At 42.0% G+C, this 23,850-nt stretch overlaps 1 protein-coding gene across 2 annotated transcripts; it reads right to left on the reverse strand.

The window, feature by feature from the left end:
• Positions 1-375: 375 nt before the first annotated feature.
• Positions 376-14,342, reverse strand: LOC125642505 (nuclear RNA export factor 1-like). Of its 2 annotated transcripts, none has more exons than XM_048864011.2 (7): positions 14,204-14,342; positions 7,191-7,341; positions 5,733-5,826; positions 4,769-4,887; positions 4,251-4,372; positions 2,611-2,808; positions 376-549 (listed from the first exon to the last, which is right to left on the reverse strand). In XM_048864011.2, the coding sequence occupies exons 1-7, from the start codon at positions 14,227-14,229 to the stop codon at positions 438-440; spliced, it is 822 nt and encodes a 273-aa protein (XP_048719968.1). In that variant the 5' UTR covers positions 14,230-14,342; the 3' UTR covers positions 376-437. The 2 variants fall into 2 exon arrangements, with proteins under 2 accessions (XP_048719968.1, XP_048719967.1); XM_048864010.2 differs by having other exon boundaries at positions 4,251-4,393.
• Between the last annotated feature and the right edge of the window lie 9,508 nt (positions 14,343-23,850).

Here is a 23,850-nt window from a genome sequence, read left to right on the forward strand (position 1 = left end):
CTCCTATTTTTGAAAATCTTGGCCCAGGACTTTACTGAAGTTAATGGAGTTACGCTGGTGTCAGTAAGAAGAGAGGACAAGGCTCAATAAGCCGAATTTAACTGCAATTTAAATATAAATCACTGAAATGATAACAAGGAACATGACATATTTTTAGCATTCAGGACCAGATTTTCAAATTTTAGAAGTTTACAATACCATACGTATATTTGCATGCACGAGCTTAAGGACGTGTATGCAGATGTACGTACACGTATGTGTGCTTAACTTTTAAAATCTTTCCCTCAGTTTTCCGTCACTTGCACGTTCAACTGGATCAAATTTTCAAGAAGGACTCTACAGCTGTTTGATCAGAAAAAAAAAGTGTATGTACTGGATTTATTAGTTCTGTTAACTATGGCAATTCCATTAGCTACATTATGATACAAAATACAGTGCTACAGTATGGTGCACATTTTTGAACGAAAACTGATCTCTGGAGGTGGACAATCCTCTGGCAGCTTTGGGACCCCATCCAGCATTCTCAAGTTTGGCAAATTGGAGAACACTCTACGGGAGAAATTAAAGAAAATAGTATTTTGAGGTATTTACTTGGGTAATTTTTAAGATCAAAAGTAAAGAGGGGCCAGAAGGAAACATTGTATCTGAACATACTAGAAATCTGGATTCAGACCCCAAACTGGGTTTGCCACTTGAGACCAGCTCTGACAAAGGATCTGAATGTTTACTGTGTTATACTGGTTTTAAGCCATGGAAGTCAGTGGAGTTATACAAGCGCAAAATACCTGTAGCAGAATAGAGAATCAGGCCCATTGTATAACATATCACAAAGGGGAGGGCTTTGTATCTTAGTCTAAGAATTAGGTTTGAAATTCCTAGGCACCTAGAAACTAAGTTCAAATTGCAAAGTGTTTGACTCAACTTTCATCCTGCTATGATAGATAAACTCAGTTTTATGCATTTTATGCATGTGAGCTTCTTTCATTATAAGACAGTAAACACTTATGTCCTGTCTGGTCTATGGACCTGATCCCAAACCCTCTGATATCAATGCATCAGGCCTTCTGTGGACATTAAAGCTCCTGGTATATTATTTCAGACGAATAGTGTTTCTTCCTAGTATCTCTAATTTCTGCCATTAATGTCTGCTGCCCTCTTTGCCAGAGGTGACTGTATTCCAGTGGAAGGTGAAGCAATCCTGGCATGTATCTATTTTGGAACGTACTTTTCGACCTTTTGGCATGAGAAGCTCTAGTCTATATCAATGTAATAAGGCAGCATTATTAATTAAAGTTAAGTATTGACTTTTCCTCTCTTTTGGCAACTTTTGGATAAATCTTGTGAAAATGAATAAAGTTTCATGAGATTCCCACTGGCTCACTGTTAGATCTCAGATTTCAGGGTACAATAGAATATATATTTTTTTATATATTTTTGAAAAACTTCACTTTAAAAAACACAGTCATCATCATCATCTCCCAAAGAGGAACTCAAAGGGAAAAAGCCTACTGGAAACTCATCCAGGTTCATATCAAGGAGTCTCCTTTCCTTTCTCCCCTCAAGGGAGAGGGATTTTTGTACTCATGCTGGAGGGATTGGGTTCAGGCGGACAGGAAACCACATGGAGACTTCGGTTCCAGACAGCAAGCTAATAGATCCTGTGTCTGTAATGGGGACAACTGTCCCGCATTAGTTGTTCCCTATGAACATCCTGGCAGCACAGGTCTCTGAGGAACTCTGTAAGAAGGATATTGCAGAGACCGGCTAAAAACCACCTCCCAACCCACATGCCATTTATTCCCGTGGAAGAGCTATCAGAGTCGTTGGGAAGTGGGGAGAATGGATCACAGAGATGAATCTCCAGAGAGTGTAACTTCCATCTTCTTCTGACTCTCCTCATCAGCATTTTACACCCACTCAGACTCCCCCGGATTTACTCCTTTAGACTCACCCCCACTTTCTATCATGTAGCTTTAATCACCTGCTGAAGTTGGCCCACTGAGTCTGAGTGTGAGGGAGCCTAAGTCAGTGTAATTCAAACCATGTTGGGATGCAGAAGACTGGAGAGCATCAAGAAAAGCCACTAACAGGGAGGTGCAAGAACTTGTGCCACCTTTCAATTTAGCTTACATCTTCCAACATCTTCATCCAGCTTCTTGCCATGTAATTCAACTTAGACTCCCTAGTACAGTAGCAACATAATGAGAATTGGCTAAGGCAGTTTGAGTGAAAGGGAGTCTAGCTTACACCTACAAATTGCCTCTGAATTTGGCCCATGGATTTCAGTTTAGCTCATGAGCTTACATTCAAGAATTCATTCTTGCTTAGCTGCTGGATTACAGTGTTGTCCAAGCACTTTCTGAAAATTCCACATAGACTACAAATCCATAGGAAACTATTCCTCAAGTGGACAATAGTGACAACTGGCTCGAGTTTGCAAAACTTGTTGAACTATCCCGTGATGACAGGAGAATACAGCAAGAACAAAGCCAGTTTCCTTTACAATCCATGAAAGCTACCGTGTGTCAATTGTGTATTACATTTATGCTTTCATAGGAACAGGTATTTTCTCACTGTACATGTTTTTACTGACAATAATGTAGGACTTACAGCTGCCTGTAGTTTTCTTTAAACTCACAGGGGTTCCTCTTGAGTATAAGGGATTCGAGTGGAGTAGATCTCAAGTCTGATATCCCACTTAGTGTCTCAATGTTGTTATCAGCCAGTGACAAGTGACGAATCTGAGGTATCTTTGGCAGCTGTTTCAAGGATGTAAAATGATTTTTACTGACATTTAATTCTTTGCATCTGTAAAGTACAAAAATGTATGCCATCATTTATCACATATACAGAAGAATATACATCCTTAATTATTGTGAAAAAATATACAGTGTACACACATGGGGCCAGATCCTCAGCTGGTGTAAATCAGCCTAGCTTTATTGACTTAAAGAGAAATATGCCATTTTACACTGGCTGAAGATCTGGTACATACTTGTTTACTCATTACAATTAATTTTAGGAGGATCTGAACAGATTGTAGTAGGGTGGTGATAATGTCCCATGCAATATTACCAGTTTAAATGCAGTCTAGGTCAGTGACCAAAAGGTATTACCATCCAATGTGGAGGTTCAGTGGCCAACATGAACTCACTTTGGTGATCTCAGATCAGTTTCCAGAGGACAATTGTCCACATCATAAAAACCACAGCAGCTACAGCTGGCTCTTGCTGGGTCATATTCAGTGGAGATGTATAAGGTGGTGTGATTTGGACCTCAGTATGCTAATTTAGACTCCCTTACAGTCAGAAAGGAAAGGCAGAATGTGGGCTATTTTAACATACACCTTTTGATACCTTCTTCTGACAACTCAGTGTGTAAATCACACCAGCTTAGACTACCTTACAAGTAGGTAGAGTGGTTGTAAGTAGGACTAACTAAGGGAATATGACAAAGTTAGCATAAAGTCTAATTTACACCACTGTACACATCCTCTCTGAATGCAGCCTCAGATCCTACTTTGTTATTAAAGAGAGAGACATGCAGATTGAGATAACTTCTCACCCCTTGTCTGTGCCCTTCTCTGTTAGGGCTGAGGAACACCAAGCAAAGTGTGAGAAAGCTTACAGCCTCTACTTTTACCTGTTCTGTGGATAACAGAGTTCATCTTTCAGGGGCCTGATTCTGATCTCACACAATTTTACACTGATATAACTCTATTGAGCAATGGTGGTTTTTTTGCCTCAACAAGGGCTGCAAGACCAGGGCCTGAAAATTTAGCTTTACAGCTTTCTTTTACATTTTTGGATATCTGGACCATTATTTCCCACTCTAACTATTAACACAACCACAGCTTTCCATATATCTGACCATAGGAAATAACTGTAATGGAAACTCCTGGCTTCTCTCCTTGAGTCAGGTACCATCATCTTTATGTACATTTCCTTCTACTCATCTGATACAACAACTTTTCCTCCTAGCAGAGGATATCATTGACTTTGATGAAACTTCTCATGGAGCTATGGTCTTCTCAGTATGAACAAGGGTGGCAGAATCTGACCCAGAATAGCTTTCAATTCTCTTGTATATCATGAATTTAGACTAATTGGATTTTTCAATAGAATTACATGCACATATTATGCCTTGTTAATCACTAAAGGCCTGATTCTGCTCCCATTGAATTCAATGGCAAAACTCCTTTTGATTTCTATGGTACTGGATAGGACCTGGCAACAGGATTTTTCATCTACCTTGGCAACCTTATGGCACTTAGGTCTGTCAAAGAATTGTCCACCAACCAAAGCCTTTCCACGCGAATTAATCTCCGGAGAATCCTGTTAAAGTTTTCTAGCTGGTAAAGGTCGCCCAAGTCCTGAAATGAAAGGTTCAAATTCTGGGGATGGGAAAAAATGCAAAGAAAATTCTTTAGCTTATTTTTTTCTTTTAAAGTTTAGTTATTAAAATCCTTTGCAACAACAGGGTCTGTTACAATTTGAGTCTATTTTAGTATGCTAGAGTTATACCTAATTTAAAACATGGTGCCAAATTTGGCCTAGAACAATAGAAATATGTTGCTAAATTTGTTCGGTCCACCTACCATGCAAGAGGTGGACAGAACTGAAGTTTTGTCATATGAATAACAAATTACTGGAGGGTAGCTGTTGCCCTTAAATTGTTGGCCCAGTTATTTGTTTGGCTCGTTGGTTATACAGTGCAACATACTCTTATGGAGCAATAGCAATAACAATAATTAATAGTAAGATCTTACTGCACAGTTTTCCCAGTTTTCTTGCAGCTTCTGTTGCCATTTCTCTTTTTCTGTTACTTGTTTTCTTGCTCGCAAGACATCATCTTCTCCTCTGAAAAATAGCTCTTCTTCTGAAGGCCCTGTTCAGAAGTAAATATATTTTCAATATCTGATGTGATATGGTGGCTGCAGTTAGTTACTTTTTAAGAGAATATATGTAGTTGGGAAGATATTTGAGTTGAAATAATATACACAGTATTATACCAAAGTAGGTTCGCAGACTTCTGAGTGGTAAATTAGTTTGGAGATTTTCACTATATTGTGGGTGCTAATTCAACTTTTACATTCAATTTACAGTCACTGTGAGTTGGTGGCTTGTTATTAAATGAGATTTCCTGTTCAGTTCAATGCTGAATAAAAGCTTTTATTTAGGTGCCTCACTTTAGACCCCGACCCAGATTTGAAAATGCTGGCATGTGTGTGTGTGTGCGCGTGTGTGTGTGTATTCATATAATATAAATATAAGTAAGATAATGCCCCACTGAATTGTTTTTCCATTTAGGTCCCAATCCTGTAAACACTTACCTAATTTTAAACAAATTGCCTAATTTCATACTCTGGAGTAGTCCCATTTATTTCAGTGAGGCCACTCATGGTTAAAATTAAGCATGTGTGTTTCCATTTTCAGGATTGGGGTTTTACTCTCTGTCATCTGTTATCTCCAAGCATTAATGTTGAAAATATAGAATCTACAGTTTTGACTTTCATTCCTGCTTTTTAACTCTAAATCTTACACCGCTATTGTCTGAATGATTAAAAAAAATGAAATTTCTGCAATGTAGAGGTGAAATCAATGGCAAAACTCCCATTAACTTCAGAAAGGCCAGGATTTCATCCTGGTATTTAATTCTGTACAGGATAAAATACTTAGGATTTAAAATGAATATGTCTTTTTTTTTTCAAAGGAACAAATTTTCATCTTCACCTTCTCTCACTCGGGGGCAACGAATCTGATTTCCTGGAACATCATGTTCTTTTAACTCGTGCCAAGTGAGATATTTGAAGGATTCTGAGGGAAGCTTAATGGAAGGATGTAAAATAAAAGAAACAAAGAATTAATTAATGGTCTTGGACACTGGGCAATATCTTCACATTTATACAAAATCCTGTGGCATTATTCCAGGAGAAAAAATAGACACAGAATCTTACGAAAGAACAGCCATTCTGGGTCAGACCAATGGTTCATCTAGCCCAGTAATCTGTCTTTGCCAGATGTTTCAGAGTGAATGAACAGAACAGGACACTTTCTAGTGATCCATCCCTTGTCGTTTAGTCCCAGCTCCTGCCACTTGGAGGTTTAGGGACACCTGGAGCCGGGGGTTGCATCTCCGACGGTCTTGGCTAACAGTTATTGATGGAGCTATCCTGAATGGACTTATCTGATTATATTTTGAACCCAGTTATAGTTTTGGCCTTCACAACAGTCCATGGCAATGAGTTCCACAGGTTGACCGTGCACGGTGTGAAAAAGCATGTCCTTTTGTTTGTTTTAAACCTGCTGCCTATTAATTTCAGGGGCCCCCTAGTTCTTGTGTTATGTGAAGGGGTAAATAACATGTTCTTCATACCAGTCATGATTTTATAGACCTCTGTCATATCCCTCCATAGTTGTCTTTTTTCTAAACTGAACAGTCCCAGTCTTTTTACTCTCTCCTCAAATGGAAGCTGCACCAGACCCATAATCATTTTGTTGCCCTCTCTGTACTTTCTGCAGCTCTAATATATCTTTCTAATATATTCTAGGTGAATGTTTACAGATGAGTTGTGTTACCTTAACAATGACTTGTTAAATGCTTCATGAAAGTCAGTTATGAAATGGCACATGAATGAGAAGAGAGTATATATATTTAAAAAACAAAATCTGGTTTAGGACACTAGATGGAAGCACAGAAAACCTGCAGCCAGAGTCAGAAATGGAGGCTGGAGCAGAAGCTGTCCGCCACATTTTGTCTTCCCCCCAAAAACTGCTCTATGGGCACTCCCGACCAGCAGTCGCAGTGAGGAATTTCAGGGCAAGCCTCAGAGTCAAATCCGGTCTTCATAGCTATACCAGTCCATTCTTGGCCCAGTAATTGCACCTATGCACAGCCCCACATGTGGATGACTCCTGTATGCTGGGCTAGATACAGAACTACCTGCAATAAGATCTTTTGTAGCATATGGAGTATGCTTTTGTAGCATGTATGTGTACCCATTTGCAGGTAGTTTATAGTACTTTCCCTACACTGGCCAAAATTTGGCCCATCATATCCTATCTGGAGGCTAAACGGGGGCATAACACATCCATTAACATGTTGCAGAAAGAGAGTCCAGCCATAAAGTTACTTTCCGTCTGTGTTTTTTTCTATAAACTCATAACCAGACTGATAAACAAAACACTTACTGGTGAAGATATCCCTGAATCAGCTCTCTGCTGGAGTATTCCTCTGTGTCTTGATAAAACTGGCAAAGTAGTATCTGTATCACTTAGAGCAGAACAGTGAGAGGAATAGGATTTACAGAACCTATGGCTGCTTGTATTCAGACCTGAGGAGCTAAAGAGAGAACATTTTAAACCATTCATATGCTCCTGATCTGGTGAATGCGATGCAGGCTGTTTTGTGGACAAGGAAAAAGCAAGATTCCTCTTTAATGCATGTTAACTAGGTCACAAAATGTAAATAAAACCTCGTATGTGACAAGATTGTGCCAACATGATCCTCTGGGATATGCAGGGTGTGACTTCAATAGGACTGCTCGCCTGAATAGAATCATAGAATCATAGAATATCAGGGTTGGAAGGGACCTCAGGAGGTCATCTAGTCCAACCCCCTGCTCAAAGCAGGGCCGATCCCCAATTAAATCATCCCAGCCAGGGCTTTGTCAAGCCTGACCTTAAAAACTTCTAAGGAAGGAGATTCCACCACCTCCCTAGGCAACGCATTCCAGTGTTTCACCACCCTCCTAGTGAAAAAGTTTTTCCTAATATCCAACCTAAACGTCCCCCACTGCAACTTGAGACCATTACTCCTTGTCCTGTCCTCTTCCACCACTGAGAATAGTCTAGAACCATCCTCTCTGGAACTACCTCTCAGGTAGTTGAAAGCAGCTATCAAATCCTCCCCAAATACAGTTACTCATGTATAGATGTTTGCGGGATGGGGCCCTAACATTGTAAGGACAGGTCTTGTCGTATCAGCACTTTGAAAGCCAAACTCACAATTGAAATCAATGGGACCTTGCCTTGTGCTTGTTAATCAATAGCATGATATGGCTTACAGAGATTAGCTGTATTTGGGGATACACTATACAGTTTGTGTGAAAAACACCCTACCGTTGTGTTCTGAATCTTCTCCTTTTTTCTCCTAGCAGTAATTTTTAACAATGCATTATGGTTCCAGGGAAGAACTTAACTTTGTGTGTAACTTCAAGCACATGTATAGTCCAAATGAATTCCCGTACTTATGTGTTTTGCTAGACCAGGGCCCAAGAGAATTTTGAAAGGTACATTTTATTTAACAAAAATGGCATAATTACTCCAATTGTGCTTCAAAGAAAGTGAACATCTCTCAAGCCCGGGGCTGCAATTTAGAAATCTACCATGGAACTCTTGAGAAAAATCATTTTAATTTAGTAACTGTGTGGATACAGCATAATAATTTGCCTGTTACTCTACAAACTCTTCGAACTGTCAAGAAATATCATTAAAATGATTACACAAGGGATCAGAAGTGGAAAATAAAAAGCAGCTTTAAAAGACTCTAGTGGGGATGGTAATGAAAGTTTCATGGTGAGCAAGCGTGTAAAAGGCAAATTAAGTAAAACATGGAATAAAATCAAGGTTACATACCTATTTGAAAATAATCATGAATAGATTTACTACTTGCCTAAGATTTTGTTTTGCCTTTTTGAAGTATCATCAAAAATACACACAACATCTTGTCTGATTTTTATCTGGAAGCTCATAATGTTAACTGGTAAACGACAGAATAGAAATATCATTTTTAACAGCTCCTCTTATCTTTCTCATTTTGTCTTATTTTTGAGATTGAAAGAACAATAAAAAAAAATCCAGTCATGGGTGACTTGATTCAGAGCTGTGTGGTGTGTAGCATTTCTGAAAACAAGCTTATTTTTTTTAGATGCTTTAAAACGCTCTCTGTCTTTAGGCAAGCAGAAAGGAAAATGTTGGCCTATTTTTATACATGTATAGTGTTAAAAATCAGTAGAAGAGCCATGTAGTAGTCCCATGAAGAGAAGATGGAGTGATTATTTACATTTGGACAGCATGTGTTGGGGACTACTGACTAGACCGTCTGAAATGGTGTTTATATTGCTGCTTCGTAGAGGTCTGATGCCCTCTTGATTCATTGCAGGTTAAATAAAGTGGTATTAGGAAGTGAGATATATAGAAATAGTTTCATAGTTATGGATAGCATCTTCTCCATACTTGTTTGAAAATGTGAATTTATGTTGTAAATGTTAAGGATAAACTTCTATATAATATAAATGATTATATTTTTGGTTCATGTATGTGCTCATACACAAAATGTGACTTGAAATAAGTCTTTGCTCTTACGTTTTCATTTTGTTTTTGTTAGTTTTTTATATAAATTTAGTTCAGCCAGGTGTGGCCCTGCCCATGCTCCGCCCCCCCAGACTCCCTCCTGCCAGTTCCCCTGTCCCTGTGCGGTGGCTCCATTCTGCCATGCTGCCAGCCTGGCACTCTGGGGCTGGGGCTGTGCCACCGACACTCCAGGGATGGGGGGGATGGGGCCATGCTGCCTGCCCTCCCGGTATTCTGGGGCTGGGGCTGGGGCAGTGCTGCTCGCCCTCCAAGAGCTCCGGGCTGGGGAAGCTGCAGCCACACTGTCTGTCCTCCAGGCGCTCCAGGGCTAGAGGCACTCGTCTGGGGTTTCAGAGTAGCAGCCGTGTTAGTCTGTATTCGCAAAAAGAAAAGGAGTACTTGTGGCACCTTAGAGACTAACCAATTTATTTGAGCATAAGCTTTCGTGAGCTACAGCTCACTTCATCGGATGCCTGGGGTGGGGGCTGGCGGCTGCAGTGGGCGGGGGGGGGGAGCCTCTGGGCTCCAGTGCGGGAGGTGTGGAAGGGACAGGGCCTTGGGCAGAAGGGGTGGAGCTGAGGGCTAGCCTCCCCCAGCCGGCGGTTCATGCAGCACCCATGCTGAAGATCTAACTCTAACTTTGGACTTTCTGCAGTCAGCATGATTGCTGCAGCAGTATCCTCTCCAATTTACTATTAAAGTCTTCTCCTACTGCATAAATGGGTATTGAATAAGCACTCAGAATTCTAGAAACGATAGCTGAAAGGAGAAATTCAGAACGTCAGGTGGGCTGCAAAAGGAGCAACAGACAGAGGATGGAGCTTTGGACTCTGCACTGTTTGATTTCAGTACGTTTCAGCTAGACATCTAGCATTATTGTAATACAGATTTTGCTCAGGAAAAAGAACCATAGGGTTAGAAGGGACCACCAGGGTCACCTCCTCTAAACCCCTGCCAAGATACAGGATTTGTTGTGTCTAAACCATCCAAGACAGATGGCTGTTCAGCCTCCTTTTGAAAACCTCTAGTGAAAGAGCTTCCACAACCTCCCAAGGCAGTCTGCTCCATTGTCCTCCTGTTCTCACAGTTAGGAAGTTTTTTCCTGAGATTTAATCTAAATCTTCTGTGCTGTAGTTTGAACCCATTGCCTCTTGTCCTGCCCAGCGTTCTCTCTCTCTCTCTCTTTTTTTAACTACTGCCTTTTAAAGTTGGTCTAAAGGAAATTACAATGACTGAGGCAGGATGCAATTCAAAACAATTACCGCTTCCAATGTATGAAACTACCAAAACTCTCTGCCTTGATTGCAAGGCCCTTTGGCTGGATATGAATCTCCAGTGACACCTCCGGGAGCAGCACTCTAGATTATGTCAACCATTAAGGGAAAAAAATGAGATTTATGCTGTCTGTCCTGGCTGAGTCATTTCCCCTCACTTTGCCAGCAGTGAGAAACTGGTTATCATAAATCACAGATCTAAATCGTTATGAGAGAGGAATTAATTTCACTAATGCTCTAATGGAAACCCACTGTGGCTATAACCCCGCTGCATTCTCTCTCTTCTCAGTGGTGATCTATAATATCTTTTAAGCAAGCAGCATTGCCTGTATTTTAGAAATCCTATGAAAGAAAGTTGAGAGAGAAACTCAAAATTGTCAAGTGAAAAACATATAATTGCACATATCTTTTGCAGTATAGCCTTCGATTCTTTTAGCTGGGCATCAACTGAGTCTCTAATGGCATGAGCGTAGTTGTGTACCTGATATTAAATCCGTGAACACAATTTCAGAATCTGACCCAATAAGCAAAAAAAAGTGGCTTAGATGTTGATTTAAAGGGTTAAATATGGTTTGAATCAGTTAGAGCTTTGATCCCATGGGTGGTTTCCCTATGTTTTTTTTCTTTCTTTCTTATGCTATACATATAAAATAGCTGACAGGTTTCAGAGTAGTAGCCGTGTTAGTCTGTATCAGCAAAAAGAACAAGGAGTACTTGTGGCACCTTAGAGACTAACCAATTTATTTGAGCATAAGCTTTCGTGGGCTAAAACCCACTTCATTGGATGTTGCTTAATTTAAATAAAAAAACATGCTGACAAATTCTGCTCTTTGTTACACCATTGTAAATCCAGAGTGACTTCAGAGTGACTCCATGCTTTGACTGGCATTATCTACCCGGATATAAGCGAGAGCAGAATGATCTTACGATTTAGCTCGTGCAGCCTTGATTGAAGAATTGTGGATTTTATTTTTTAGTGGTGGTGGTGGTAGTAGGGAATAAAACGGAAATATTTGACGTTGCAAACCGGAAGCTGTGCACATACCACAGCTACTGCACCTTTCATAGTATTTTACCTACGCTCCAGACAATGGCTGTGATTCAGTGAGGTACTGAATCATGCCAGGGAACAGATGGCGTAGTCCCATGGACTTCCCTGACAGCACCTCCCAGACTCAGAACCTTGCAAGATCGGAATGCCCAATGTCAATGGCATAATCGGTGAAATCGAGCTACTCCCATTCTCATTGAAACCAACGGCAAAATTTCCATAGACACTGGGAACAGAATGGGGTATATTTTCCAAGTGGAGTGCAGGACTTTATATGTCTGACTCAACTGACTTTAAAGATCGAAAACATTAAACCCTCATGCAATGCTTTGAAAAGCTATCCCTGTGTTATCTCTGAAGATGGCAGTGAAGATGTTCGGGATGGAAACTTTTCCTATGCAGTATTTGCAATGTTTGACAAGGTCAAAAGCAGTGTTTCAAAACACATCCCCTGACACTGCTGTAAGTCTTCTAATGAAAATGGAAAAGTTCCAGGCTTTGCACCCAATTCTGTGTTCTGCTTCATGAGAGAGACAGTACAGAACGCACAGCACAAAAGGAGTGGGAGCAAAGGTGCCTTTATGCCATTCCTTGCATTGCCTCTGGGCTGTTGTTCTGGGGGCTGGAGTGTCTCTGACTATAAGTTACAGTAGCCGTGGGGTCTGGTCTAACTTATAGCAGCTACCTTGGACTGCTCTGCAGATCAGAAAAGCCATAGTGCTTTAAACTACAATTATTCCCCCATCACTCCAAAATGCTCCCTCAGGCCTGAAGTCCTGTCCGCAGCACACCCTTACACTGGGGGATGGGAAGCATGGGCAATGGGTGAACCAAGGGCTCATGGAGGTTAGCCCCCAGCCCGGCCCACCCCTTCTGCCTGAGTCACCACCCCTCCTGCCCCTTTCCTCCCTGAAGCCCAGAGCGCCTCCCCCACCTTGTGGCCACCAGCCTCACCCCCCAGCCCCAGGTCACCTGAGTGCCTCTAGCCCCAGAGTGCCTGGCAGGGGGCACATGGCCCATCCTTTCCCCCAGCCCTGGAGTGCTGGGCAGTTCAGCCCCAGCGCCGGGGGCCCCCCAGCGGTGGGCGGTCTCAGCCACCCTAGCCCCAGCCAGCTTCAGCAGCCTGCTTGGGCTGGGGCTAACTAGCAGCAGGAGGGTGCCTCGGGGTGGATCATGGGCAGGGCCACGTGGGGACTGTTTGGGGGGGCACAGCCTTCTCCCAGCCTATTAGATGTGCTGCCCATGGTGGGAAGGGGGAGAGGACAATAGTGAAGTGGTGTTTATATTGCCCCTATGCAACTCCTATATTAAGAGAATTTCCCTGAGGCCACTGGGGCCCCTTTACAGGCCTTGCACGCTGCTGGAACAGCATTAAGGAGCATCAAGAGCCCTCCACATTTCCAACCTGTTCCTGCTGGCTTCATTGGGAACATGATCTGGCCCATATTTAACATCTCAGTGCTCCAGAGTTATTGTAATGGTGATACAAGGCCACTCCGAAAATACTGATGAATTTCAACAGAAATACTCATTTTAATTGAGTTTTTAGCATCATCGTTAGAAGAAAAATAAACAAAATAAGAATGTTAAACCCCAAAAGGAAAACAGCATAGGTCAAATTTTTAGCCAGTTTCTAGTTGCCACTTTTTGCAAGTGAATAGCAAGATATTTGGTCATCTCCCTCCCCAAACTGCTCCTACAAATAGCAGTTTGTATGCACAACTTGTGAGCTCAGTCACTTTGCTGGATCAGTCAGTTGCACATGCCAAAGCAGATATGCAAAAATGAACTTAAGGTGAACAAATCTAACTTAAACATGTTGTGTAAAAGCCAGGAAATTCAGAATTTAGATTAACCCTCATTCTTCAGTTCTCTGCACTGTGCCTAAGTATCGGAACAGGTGAGTGCAGTACAGGTAAGATCAAGCATTATTCTTAGAACTGTCTAAACCCTAGGCACACTGGGGTGACTGACTGAGACTTCCTGTTTATTTTCTTGAATGGGTTTCATGAGACCCTCAGCAATATTTTGATGTAATGCTTTTGAAAATAATTTGGTAACATATACACCCGTACTTTATTGTTACAATGCATCGCTACCCTTAACTGTGCCGTAAATTATCTTGCTTTCTGTAAAATAAAACTACTCTGCAAAAGTAATGTAATTAACATAATTAGCCATGACAGACACAACGAGCCGTTACTGGTATATTTATTATTCAAATTTCATGCAGCTTTCCATTAACTTAACTGCAAATTTAGTATCTTAATCAATGAGACTTTTGTGTTTATCATAAATAATCCATTTATATCAAGACACTGTATGTCTTGCAGTAATTAAATGACAAGAAAAAGAGACATTTCTTGATTGCTTCTATTGAATAACAGACACTATCAGCAATTCAGGCACAGTAACTGTATGTTTTAAAAAGATATTCAATCTTGTAACACTATCTTGTTTATTCAAAGTGTGTCAAGCCAACAGTACAAAGACTAACGTTACTTTTCCTCTTTCATTCCTCCTACCTTTTGGACATGTCTTGCTGTTGCATAAACTTCTCACAACTTGCATAAAGCTATTTGTCCTCAGTAAAATAATTTCTTCCCATCTTCCCCCCAGTGGGGCTGTATTTTGCATCCTTTGGAAAGTTGTAGCCCTGTTCAGAGTCTTGGATGGAACTCCATAATCACTGTTGCCACGGAAACAAGCTGTCACCTCGCAACGCACAGTCATGTCAGGAGCTATTGTTACCAATCTCTTATGCACATCAATCGAATTCCTGTGCTGCTCTAGCCGGTAACAATGAACCCTTTTTCCAAGAGTTGTCTGGGGAGTGAGCTGACTGAAGATAGGTTGGTGATACACCTATCAAGATATGTGATCATTCTAATGGATCTCTGAAGAGCTCGCTTGTCTTCACTTCTAGAATTTCTTGAATTGCATTCATATTTTGCCAATTTGAATTTTCATTTGGCCTTACTTAGTGTGTCACCTTTGCAAAAATTCAGTGTGTGGTATCCAGTTATTGAAAAACCCTAACTATAATAATTAAAAATAATACTTTGAATGGAAAGTTATGTTGCTGTTCAAAGAATTTTTATTTTGTTTGGTGTAGGCACCTCTCTTCAATGCGATTTAACATCCTGGCCTCATGTAAGACTGTCAACCATCATATACTCAAATCTTCCAGGGCCCTCTTGTTTCTGAGTATGAATGCAAATAGACATTCTTTGGTGGAAAATGACAGCAGCCAGTGTTGAGTCTGTTTATGTATGGTATTTCCCTTATAGAAAATTCAACAGCCAGTCCAATAAACCCATCCTTATTCAGACCCAAAGAATCACTTAAATTGATGGGATTGTAATGAGCCATCAAGGGCAATGTCCTATGGACTCGATCCAATGTCCATTGAAGTCAATGGAAGATTTTCCATTGATGATAGTTGGTGTGGGATCAGGTCCTGTCTCTAAATGGAGTGTTTGATTAAACAGAAGATGATAGCTGTCACAGGGTGGCTGTCCCCCTGTGGTTGAAATAGGTTTGGTTCCCCTGTGCCAGGGAAAATGCCCTCAGTTGAGCCAGTTAAGGGGGCAGGACTGCACATGGGTCGGGGGAGTTCAGTGAGGACAGAGCTGGAAGGGGAACTGCAGAGTGAAACTGCAGGGAGAGAGGGGCTCCTGAAGTGGTCCCTGAAAAAGGGAGTTGGGGCTGGGAAAGAAGACCAAGCTGAAAGTTTAATTGTCCATTGGGAGAAGGCAAAGAAGGCAGGCCAGGCCTTGAACCTTCTCTAGCTGCCCAGACAGCAGGAAGGGACAGTACCTCAGGGAGGAGGGGTTGTGCCCAGCTCAAGGTTGGATGGAAGATTTTTATTTTTTGGTGGAGAGGGGGGTTACTTTTGGGGATTTTGTGTCAATAAAGAAACCAGACCCCAACCCCAGAAGACGGGGAAAACAAAGGCAGGGCATTGCAGAGGCATCCCTGACTATGAGGGGGCACTATAATGTTATAGTAACACACGGGCAGATCATGCCCTTTTGATCTGTGTGTGGTTTGCCTCCTCCAACACATGGAAAGGAGACAATCAGCCGCCTCTGCAGCAGCATCCTTCCTCTTCCCTTGGGCTCTCCATGGGTCCTGGGATTCATGCTGAGGAGAAAGAAATGGGTGGTTCAAGCCCAGTATTGGGGGAAACATTTATAATCCCCCGTGTCCAGGGGAAAATCCACTGGAAATGTGATACAGCCACTGACTACTACATTTCAGCCTCCTCATGCAGCCCCCTTCCACAGGAGAAATCCTTCCCTTGTACTTCGGATCCTATCTTTCCCCACTCATCCTAGTCATTCTAAAGACCTTCAGACCTTGGTGGTGTGCCTCACAGTGTCTGATAAAAAGATAGATTTCTGCATCTGTGCAGAGACCCATTGAACTCCAAATAAGTGCTGGGGTCTGCACCAGTGCAGAATGGGAGCCTAAAGCCAGCCTTAAAATTTCAGCAGCTGTGTATCAATTTACAAATATTCATGAATTCTTCACTCCGTTCTAAAAGCATATGGGAAATAATAATAATTATCAATTATCTTGTTTTTAGAATATTGTACAATTAATCTCATATGCTGTCAAGGTTCCTTCCCCACTCTGAACTCTAGGGTACAGATGTGGGGACCTGCATGAAAGACCCCCTAAGCCTATTCTTACCAGCTTAGGTTAAAAACTTCCTCAAGGTACAAACTTTGCCTTGTCCTTGAACCCTATGCTGCCACCACCAAGTGTGTTAACCAAAGAACAGGGAAAGAGCCCACTTGGAGACGCCTTCCCCCAAAAATATCCCCCCAAGCCCCATACCCCCTTTCCTGGGGAAGGCTTGATAAAAACCCTCACCATTTTGCATAGGTGAACACAGACCCAAACCCTTGGATCTCAAGGGCAATGAAAAAGCAATCAGGATCTCAAAAGAAGAATTTTAAAGAAAAAGTAAAAGAATCACCTCTGTAAAATCAGGATGGTAAATACCTTACAGGGTAATCAGATTCAAAACATAGAGAAGCCCTCTAGGCAAAACCTTGAGTTACAAAAACACACAAAAACAGGAATATACATTCCATTCAGCACAGCTTATTTACCAGCCATTTAAACAAAAGGAAATCTAATGCATTTCTAGCTAGATTACTTACTAATTTAACAGAAGTTCTGAAGAGCATTCCTGACCTGGTCCCAGCAAAAGCATCAGACATACAGCCCCTTTGTTTTCCGACCCCTCCAGCTGTGAAAGTAACTTGTCTCCTCATTGGTCATTTTGGTCAGGTGCCAGTGAGGTTATCCTAGCTTCTTAACCCTTTACAGGTGAAAGGGTTTTGCCTCTGACCAGGAGGGATTTTATAGTTCTGTATACAGAAAGGTGGTTACCCTTCCCTTTATATTTAGGACATATGCAAATTCATGGATATTATGGGATGAGTTCTACTAATGAGCACTCAGGTCAGAAGAAAACTGAGTTTGCCACAGGGCAGAGAGTGCAGGGGTCATTATAGCTGCTGCAGTACACAAAATTTTTCTATACCTTGATCACACCCTAGGAAGTGACCTTTACTATGCCTACAACCCCCCCCCCCCCCCGAATGTGTTTCTAAATGAAATAAATCAGTAGGTGGTTGCTTTTTCTCTTTTAGTTTTTCCTCCAAATAAAATGAAAGGCATTAGTCTACATCATGGGCTAATGGGTTGCAGATTTTTTATGGAAAAATTATTTCTCACAAAGGGTATGAAAAATTATCTAAAGTGCCATTTCAATGCAATGACATTTCAGGTGGTGTCAGCATTTCCATTATAAATACTAATATTCAGAGGCGTATAACCAGGCCATAAAAATTTGCTCCTGCTTGAAGTTCAGCAACTTACAGCATGTCTGCCAGGTAGAAAGAACTTCTGTCATTTTGTTAAATATTGAACAATTATTTTATTTCTGAGATATACAGGTGAAGCAAATATAAGGCATGGACCCTTCTCAGGTGCTTCTTAAATGTGCATTTGACTTATGTTACTTGGCATGTAATGCAAACTCAGCTGGTGCACCACTGAACATGTCCGACCTGTACAGAAAACCTCTGATTCTGAATTCTAATCAGGGATGGAAAAAACTTAAAATTTCTGTTATTAGCATCATTACAGTAGTATGAGGAGGCTGCAACCAAGATGAGGACTCATTGTGCTAGGCACTGGACAAACAGAGTCCCTGCCCTGAAGAGCTTAAAAACCAAATATACAAGACAGACAAAGGACGGAAGGAAGGAAGTATTATCCAAATGTTACAGGTGGATAACCATTGACTTTAATAGGGCTAGGATTTCATGCAGAGAGTTTAAGTGACTTTCCCAAGGTCATATCAGATGAGCATTCTAGGTTTAAACTCTATGAATTTACACCAAACTGCTGAGCTTTTCTGATGTTTATATGATTGGTTAAGAATGTTCACCAAATACTTAAATGACACCACTTAGCACTTCTCTACTGAAGCAAAAACAAACATCAACAAGTTTTCAGTGAATATTCTGATGTCAGCACAACACAGAAGCTGGTAAAAACCAGTTTTCTGCCCCTAGTTCATGCTTTTATGTGGCTTTCCTGGTGGAAAGCCGTTCGTTTGATATTAACAGTAAAAATAATCTCTGAGCACTTACTGGCTATGAATAGCAGAGTCCATTCTTGGGGAGGGATGGTGAGGTTACCTGGTTTGAGTGTATTCTGGAACACAGGGCAATCTCTGATGCTGGCACCACAAACTACACAGTTAGAGAGGTTTTCTGTGAATTCGAATTTGAGTAATTTGCATAGATGCTGGCAGCTTGCAGGAAAACACTTGGAAAATGAACAAAATGTCACTGCCTTTCTCCCCCTCCCCTCCGGCCCCCAACTCTCACTCATGCACTCTCTCTCTCTCACACACACACACGGAAAATGAAGAGGATCACTTTGAACCCAGGCAGTGAATTTTTTCTTCAGTACATTTAGGGTCTCATGATGCGATTCAAATCCCAATGGCAGAGCTTTGAGAACATCTGCGGTGAATGACCAAATAAAAATGCAGGGTTAAGTGCCTTTCATAAGGATTAAGAAAAGTTAAGCAATCACATAAATAATTAAACTGAAAATTATTTACAGCCTAAAGCACAAAGGTGCTGAGCCCGCACAACACCCAAGCCCATCCTGGAGGTTATACGCATGCTACACCACTAAAGAATAGGGCCTTAGTAATTTTGCTGGAAAAACACTTTGCCTGAATCTTGTAATGCCAAGATCTACTATAGGGACCTGATCCAAAGCGCACTGAAGTCAGTCTTTCCTTTGACTTTAATGAGCTTTGGATTAGACCCTTAAGAGGGATGTTTGTGCTTGTGGAAAGATGAATGGCATCTTCATAGCATTCAGAAGAGGTTTAGTTCACTGTCAGATTTAACTAGGCTAATAAAATTTGTGTCCCTGCTTGATGGGTGAAACAGACATTTGCTGACACTCTGAAGAGAGACTATGTGCAAACTCTGCTTAGGGAATTGTTCTGGGAAGTTTTCCTATTTGATTAACATTGTATATTTGCTGAAAGAAAGTATAATGTATGTAAATTGTCTGAAGGTTAGTTTCACTGTCTGCATGTGTATGAAAAATAGAATGTGAAATCCTGTTCCTAATGAATCAATGGCAAAGTCCCATTGACTTCAGCAGAGTCAGGATTACACCAGAGTATATCTTATTGATATGGGTGAAAGGAAGACATCTGGTATTTAAAGTTCAACACATTTTTTGTCTTTGATCAAAAATATTGGGCAGTATGGGCCTGATCCATCAAAACGCTTAAGCTTATACGTAACTTTAAGCATATAGGAGCAGTGCCATTGGCTTAATAGGAGCAGGATCAAACCCTACATGTGTACAGTTAAAAACAAAAGAGAATTGGATTCTACTAGAGTTTTCTAGATTTTTCACATCAGAGTGAACCAAATACACATATGTGTAGGGCCTGATCCAAAGTCCACTGCAATCAATGGAGAGGCTTCCATTAACACCTCAGCTAAGCATTTATACATGTGCAGAATAATGGAAAATTCTGATTGGGTAACATTTGCACAGATGTAAATAGCCATGCGAGGGACAAGGCAGTGGAGACTCAGGTCCATTGAGGTGCTCCTGATTTGCACCTGCGTAAAAGAGAGGAAGGACTCTCGACACCACAGTTTGTGTAGTGCATCTTTCCCCCGCCCTAGCCCGACTCTGCCTCCAGGCTGATAGTTTTGGTATGCTAGATAATATCCAACTGTTATTCATTTAAATCCTTGTCGTTCCCCAGAGGACCTCTCCTGTTAGTCCCAGAGCATGTGCTCACAGTCACGGATGCGGTGAGTGCACCGCTAGCATACACTGTTTTTTTAGGCCAGCTGATTCATTTTGAATAGGGTCCAACATAGGCCTGAATTGCAATAGTTTTAATTCAGCATTTTTCATGACTTTGGCTGCTTTCATCCAAACTCCTCTCCAAAAACAAATCTGTTCTCTGACTAGAGCTCAACTTCCTTCGCCTTGCATCCAACTGTAATAAAGCTGAGGTAAAAAAAAAAAAAAGGTGTTATGAAAGCGTATCAAGAACAGGAAAGTGAATTAGAGCCAAGCTCTTAGATGCAGCCCAGGATCTGGGTCTGAATGCTGAGCTGGCCTCAGCTCAGCCCTAAAGCAACAGATAGGATCAGAAGAGATAAGATGCCCATAAGCCACTTTTTATATCATCACAGTCCCCAGTCATGGGGCCACATCTATCTAACCATGTCTTCTAAGGGGTATTCCAGCAGCTAGGAATTGCCAAGACACAGATGTCCTGGCCATACGTCCTCTCCTCCATGTCTTTCATGGGGACCAACCATGTTGGTTTTATTAGGAAATACTTCCTCCCACATACTGGGGCTGCATCCCAACAAAACAATGGCCTCCTTAGAAGGAGATGGTTAGTGTAAGTCCATTGAATTGCACTTGTTTTGCTTCTGAGCTGATGCTTCCACCTCTCTGGTCTATTTGTTTTGCAGTGGAACTGTCAAATACCAGAAGATAAGCTAAAGTAATGTTTCCCCTTCATTGTAGATGCCGCCTCTGCTGTTTTGTGCAGCTACAGAAAATGGAATGAAGCAGAGACTGTGAGTTTGCTGTGCAGCTAGTTTGAATCATGAGGTACCCCTTTCTACAGTTGGAGAACACATTTAGAATATTCGTAACTATATTATCTTGCAGAATGTCAGACAAAACAGTTCATGTTGTTGTTTGATACTGCACGATTAATGTTCCAGGCAAAAGATAAGTATTCAAAACATGAACTATTTCCTGAATAGATAAAGATAAACATACATCTGACTGTAAATGTCACTTCTTGACTCTTTGTGGGACCGCAGCTACTGCTCCCAAATGCTGCATAATATTTATCAACTTGTTCTTAAATGCTTTGTTTGCAGGAAGATCACCTATCTTTTTTTTGTCCACCCTTTGCTCCCCAAAAGTTTCAGTGATTAGGGCCCTAGTCTGGGACTCAGTAGACATTCGCTCAGTCTCTGCTCTGCCAAATGCTTCCTCTGTGACCTTAGTCTCTGTGCCTCATTTCCCCATCTGTGAAATGGGGATAATACAACTTCCCTATCTCAAAGGGCTGTTGTAAGGATAACTACACTAAAGATTGTGAGGGGCTAGATAGACTGGGGGGATACATTTACTTTATACTCTTCTGCTGACAGTGTTAGAGAGAAATTTACCCTGACTCAGCCTTGGTTGAGCTGGATGGGGATAGTGTGGATTGCCTTCTATACAGGGTGCTATTCCCTCATTTTTGGCCGGTTCAGGCTTTGGCCCATAGTTTGTAATGTGATTTCAGATTCTTTTACAGGAAAGATGATGCTATAGAAGTGTAAGTTGGTGTCATTAAAGAAAAAAGTTTTATGGGATGACACCCAAAATCACGGCACAGTCATAGACAGAATGGAAATTAGGAAATTCTGTATTCCACATGCTGGTGCTACACATCCCATCAAACCAATGGTCTGTAAAGTTTATGATTTCTTAATTTCCCTTAGTCCAAAAGAGAAAGTTCCTTTTTTTAGACAACCCAAAGAATAAGCAGGGCTTCTCCCCATTGAAAATATCTAACTGCACATGAAGGAGACATAAAGGTAAAATATTTCTGTGAATTTTCCCATTTGACTTCCTAGTTTGTTACACAGACTTATTTACAGTTATCAGGATATATTTTCAGTGAAAACAATGGAGGCTTTGATCTGTCTTTTACTTGACTGTTGTTCAGGCTCTTAAACTTACAGAGAAGACAGATAGAAATGAGACTGCCCTATGGCTAATCCCGCTCCCCATTTTTCTGAAAAATGACTTTTTATGAGTGGATTTGATGGCAATTGCTCATCATTTCATAATCTAGGGCATGGCTACACTCACAGCTGTAGAGCGCTTTGAGTTAAACCAGCCTTTGTAGAGCGCAGTAGGGAAAGCGCTGCAGTCTGTCCACACTGACAGCTTCAAGTGCACTGGAGTGGCCACATGTGCAGTGGCACTGGGCGCGGTGCATTATGGGCAGCTATCCCAGCATGCAAGTGACTGCAACGTGCTTTTCAAATGGGGGCAGGTGGGGTAGAGTGAAGTGTGTTGTGTGTGGAGAGAGTGGGTTTTCAGGGGGCTGAACATGGCAGCATGCCGTCTTGTAAATTCAGGCACCAATAGACGCCCCCCCCCCCCACCAGCATTCCACAGTAATGGTTGCTTTGTCTCAGAGCAGATAAGCAGCCAGCTGTCAGAAACAGAGCTTTCAAAGGGCATATCCGCATTCCTACAGCGATTCAAAAACAATGATAAGAGTGGCCATTTGACTTAAGGGATTATGAGATGTTTCCAGAGGCTGATCAGAGCACAGTAATGCAACACCTCCTCCACACTGGCACCATGGCTCTCCAGTGGGGGAGCGCAGCAAACATTATTCCACTCACTGATGTGGCGTACCAGCAGCACTGTAGCTGTGGAGTCAGAGCGCTCTACGTGCTTTGCCAGCGTGGATGGACAGTGAGCTAGTGCGCTCGGGGATCCTTCATTCTGCTGTAACTCACAAGTGTAGCCAAGCCCTTAGGCCTGTAGCAGAGCGAGACTCTCCACCACCTCCTGCTGGCTATTCTGGAATTAGCTCAAGTCCTTCCACAGGGCGCCCTCCTTCGGTGGTGTCTCGATCACCATTATTCCCGCTTTGCTGTCTCCACCACTCTGGGACCCATGTCACTCCCCAGACCCCAGCATTCTCTTCTGGGTACAGCCATCTGGCTGTACCCTGCTCCGCTGTCTCTCCCACTGTCAGGGGAACCAGCAGTCTACAGTGCAGCCACTCGCTTCAGTGGCCTACTGCAGTCACCAGTCTCATCCCTTACTCCAGGGGCAAACTGCAGTCTGTTAGCCACTTCTCTCCAGGGCCTCAGTCTGGCAGCAGTCAGCCAAAAGCTGTTTTGTTTTGCTCTGCTCCCTTGACCACCACTACTCTCACCAGGGTGCTCCTAGGCAGCCAGTCCTTCTCCTTAACAGGCCAGGGAGAGACTCCTGCTGTGCTGTTGAACAGCCCTTTATATATGGCCCCTGCTGGCCCTGATTGGCCACTGCAACAACACACCTCCCAATTGGCTCACTTAGTGAGCCCTCCTCTAATTGGAGGGTCCTGCGCAGGCTCCCTCTGGCCTGCTTTAACCCTTCCTCTTCCTGATATGTGGCAACAGCCCTGCTACAAGGCCATACACTCATGTCATTCAGGTAAGTGATCATATTTTAAAATAAGTGTTGTCAAGGTTGAGGCCCCAAAATATCTCACTCTGATGTTATTTTTCAGTGTGTTCCAGATGCATCTACTAACAAGTTGCAAGATAACGTGTTCTAGAAAATGCATTTTGTGTAATGTGTGGTAGCATACTAGATAATGAGTTCTGCCAGCTTCCCTAAACAGGGTTAGTGACTCCCATCTAGGCACTCCAAGTTGACAAAAATTAGGCAGCTACTGAGCTCTGACCACTGCCTATTATGCTAACCACCATTGTCTCACTGCTTCCTTGGTTTCCCCATCTCTCTAGCTACACAAGTTGTCTCTTGTCTTTTTTACTTTGATTGTAAG

Source organism: Caretta caretta, chromosome 9 (assembly GCF_965140235.1).
Source record: "Caretta caretta isolate rCarCar2 chromosome 9, rCarCar1.hap1, whole genome shotgun sequence".
In the NCBI taxonomy this organism is placed as follows: Eukaryota; Metazoa; Chordata; order Testudines; family Cheloniidae; genus Caretta; species Caretta caretta.

Coding starts and splice junctions, on each gene's coding strand:
- LOC125642505 (XM_048864010.2), bottom strand. CDS start 14,229: ATGCAACAGCAAGACATGTCCAAAAG. Junction 7,342..14,203: donor CAGCAAGACATGTCCAAAAG/GTAGGAGGAATG, acceptor TTCTCTCTTTAG/CTCCTCAGGTCTGAATACAA. Junction 4,888..5,732: donor TTGCCCCCGAGTGAGAGAAG/GTGAAGATGAAA, acceptor ACTTCTGAACAG/GGCCTTCAGAAGAAGAGCTA.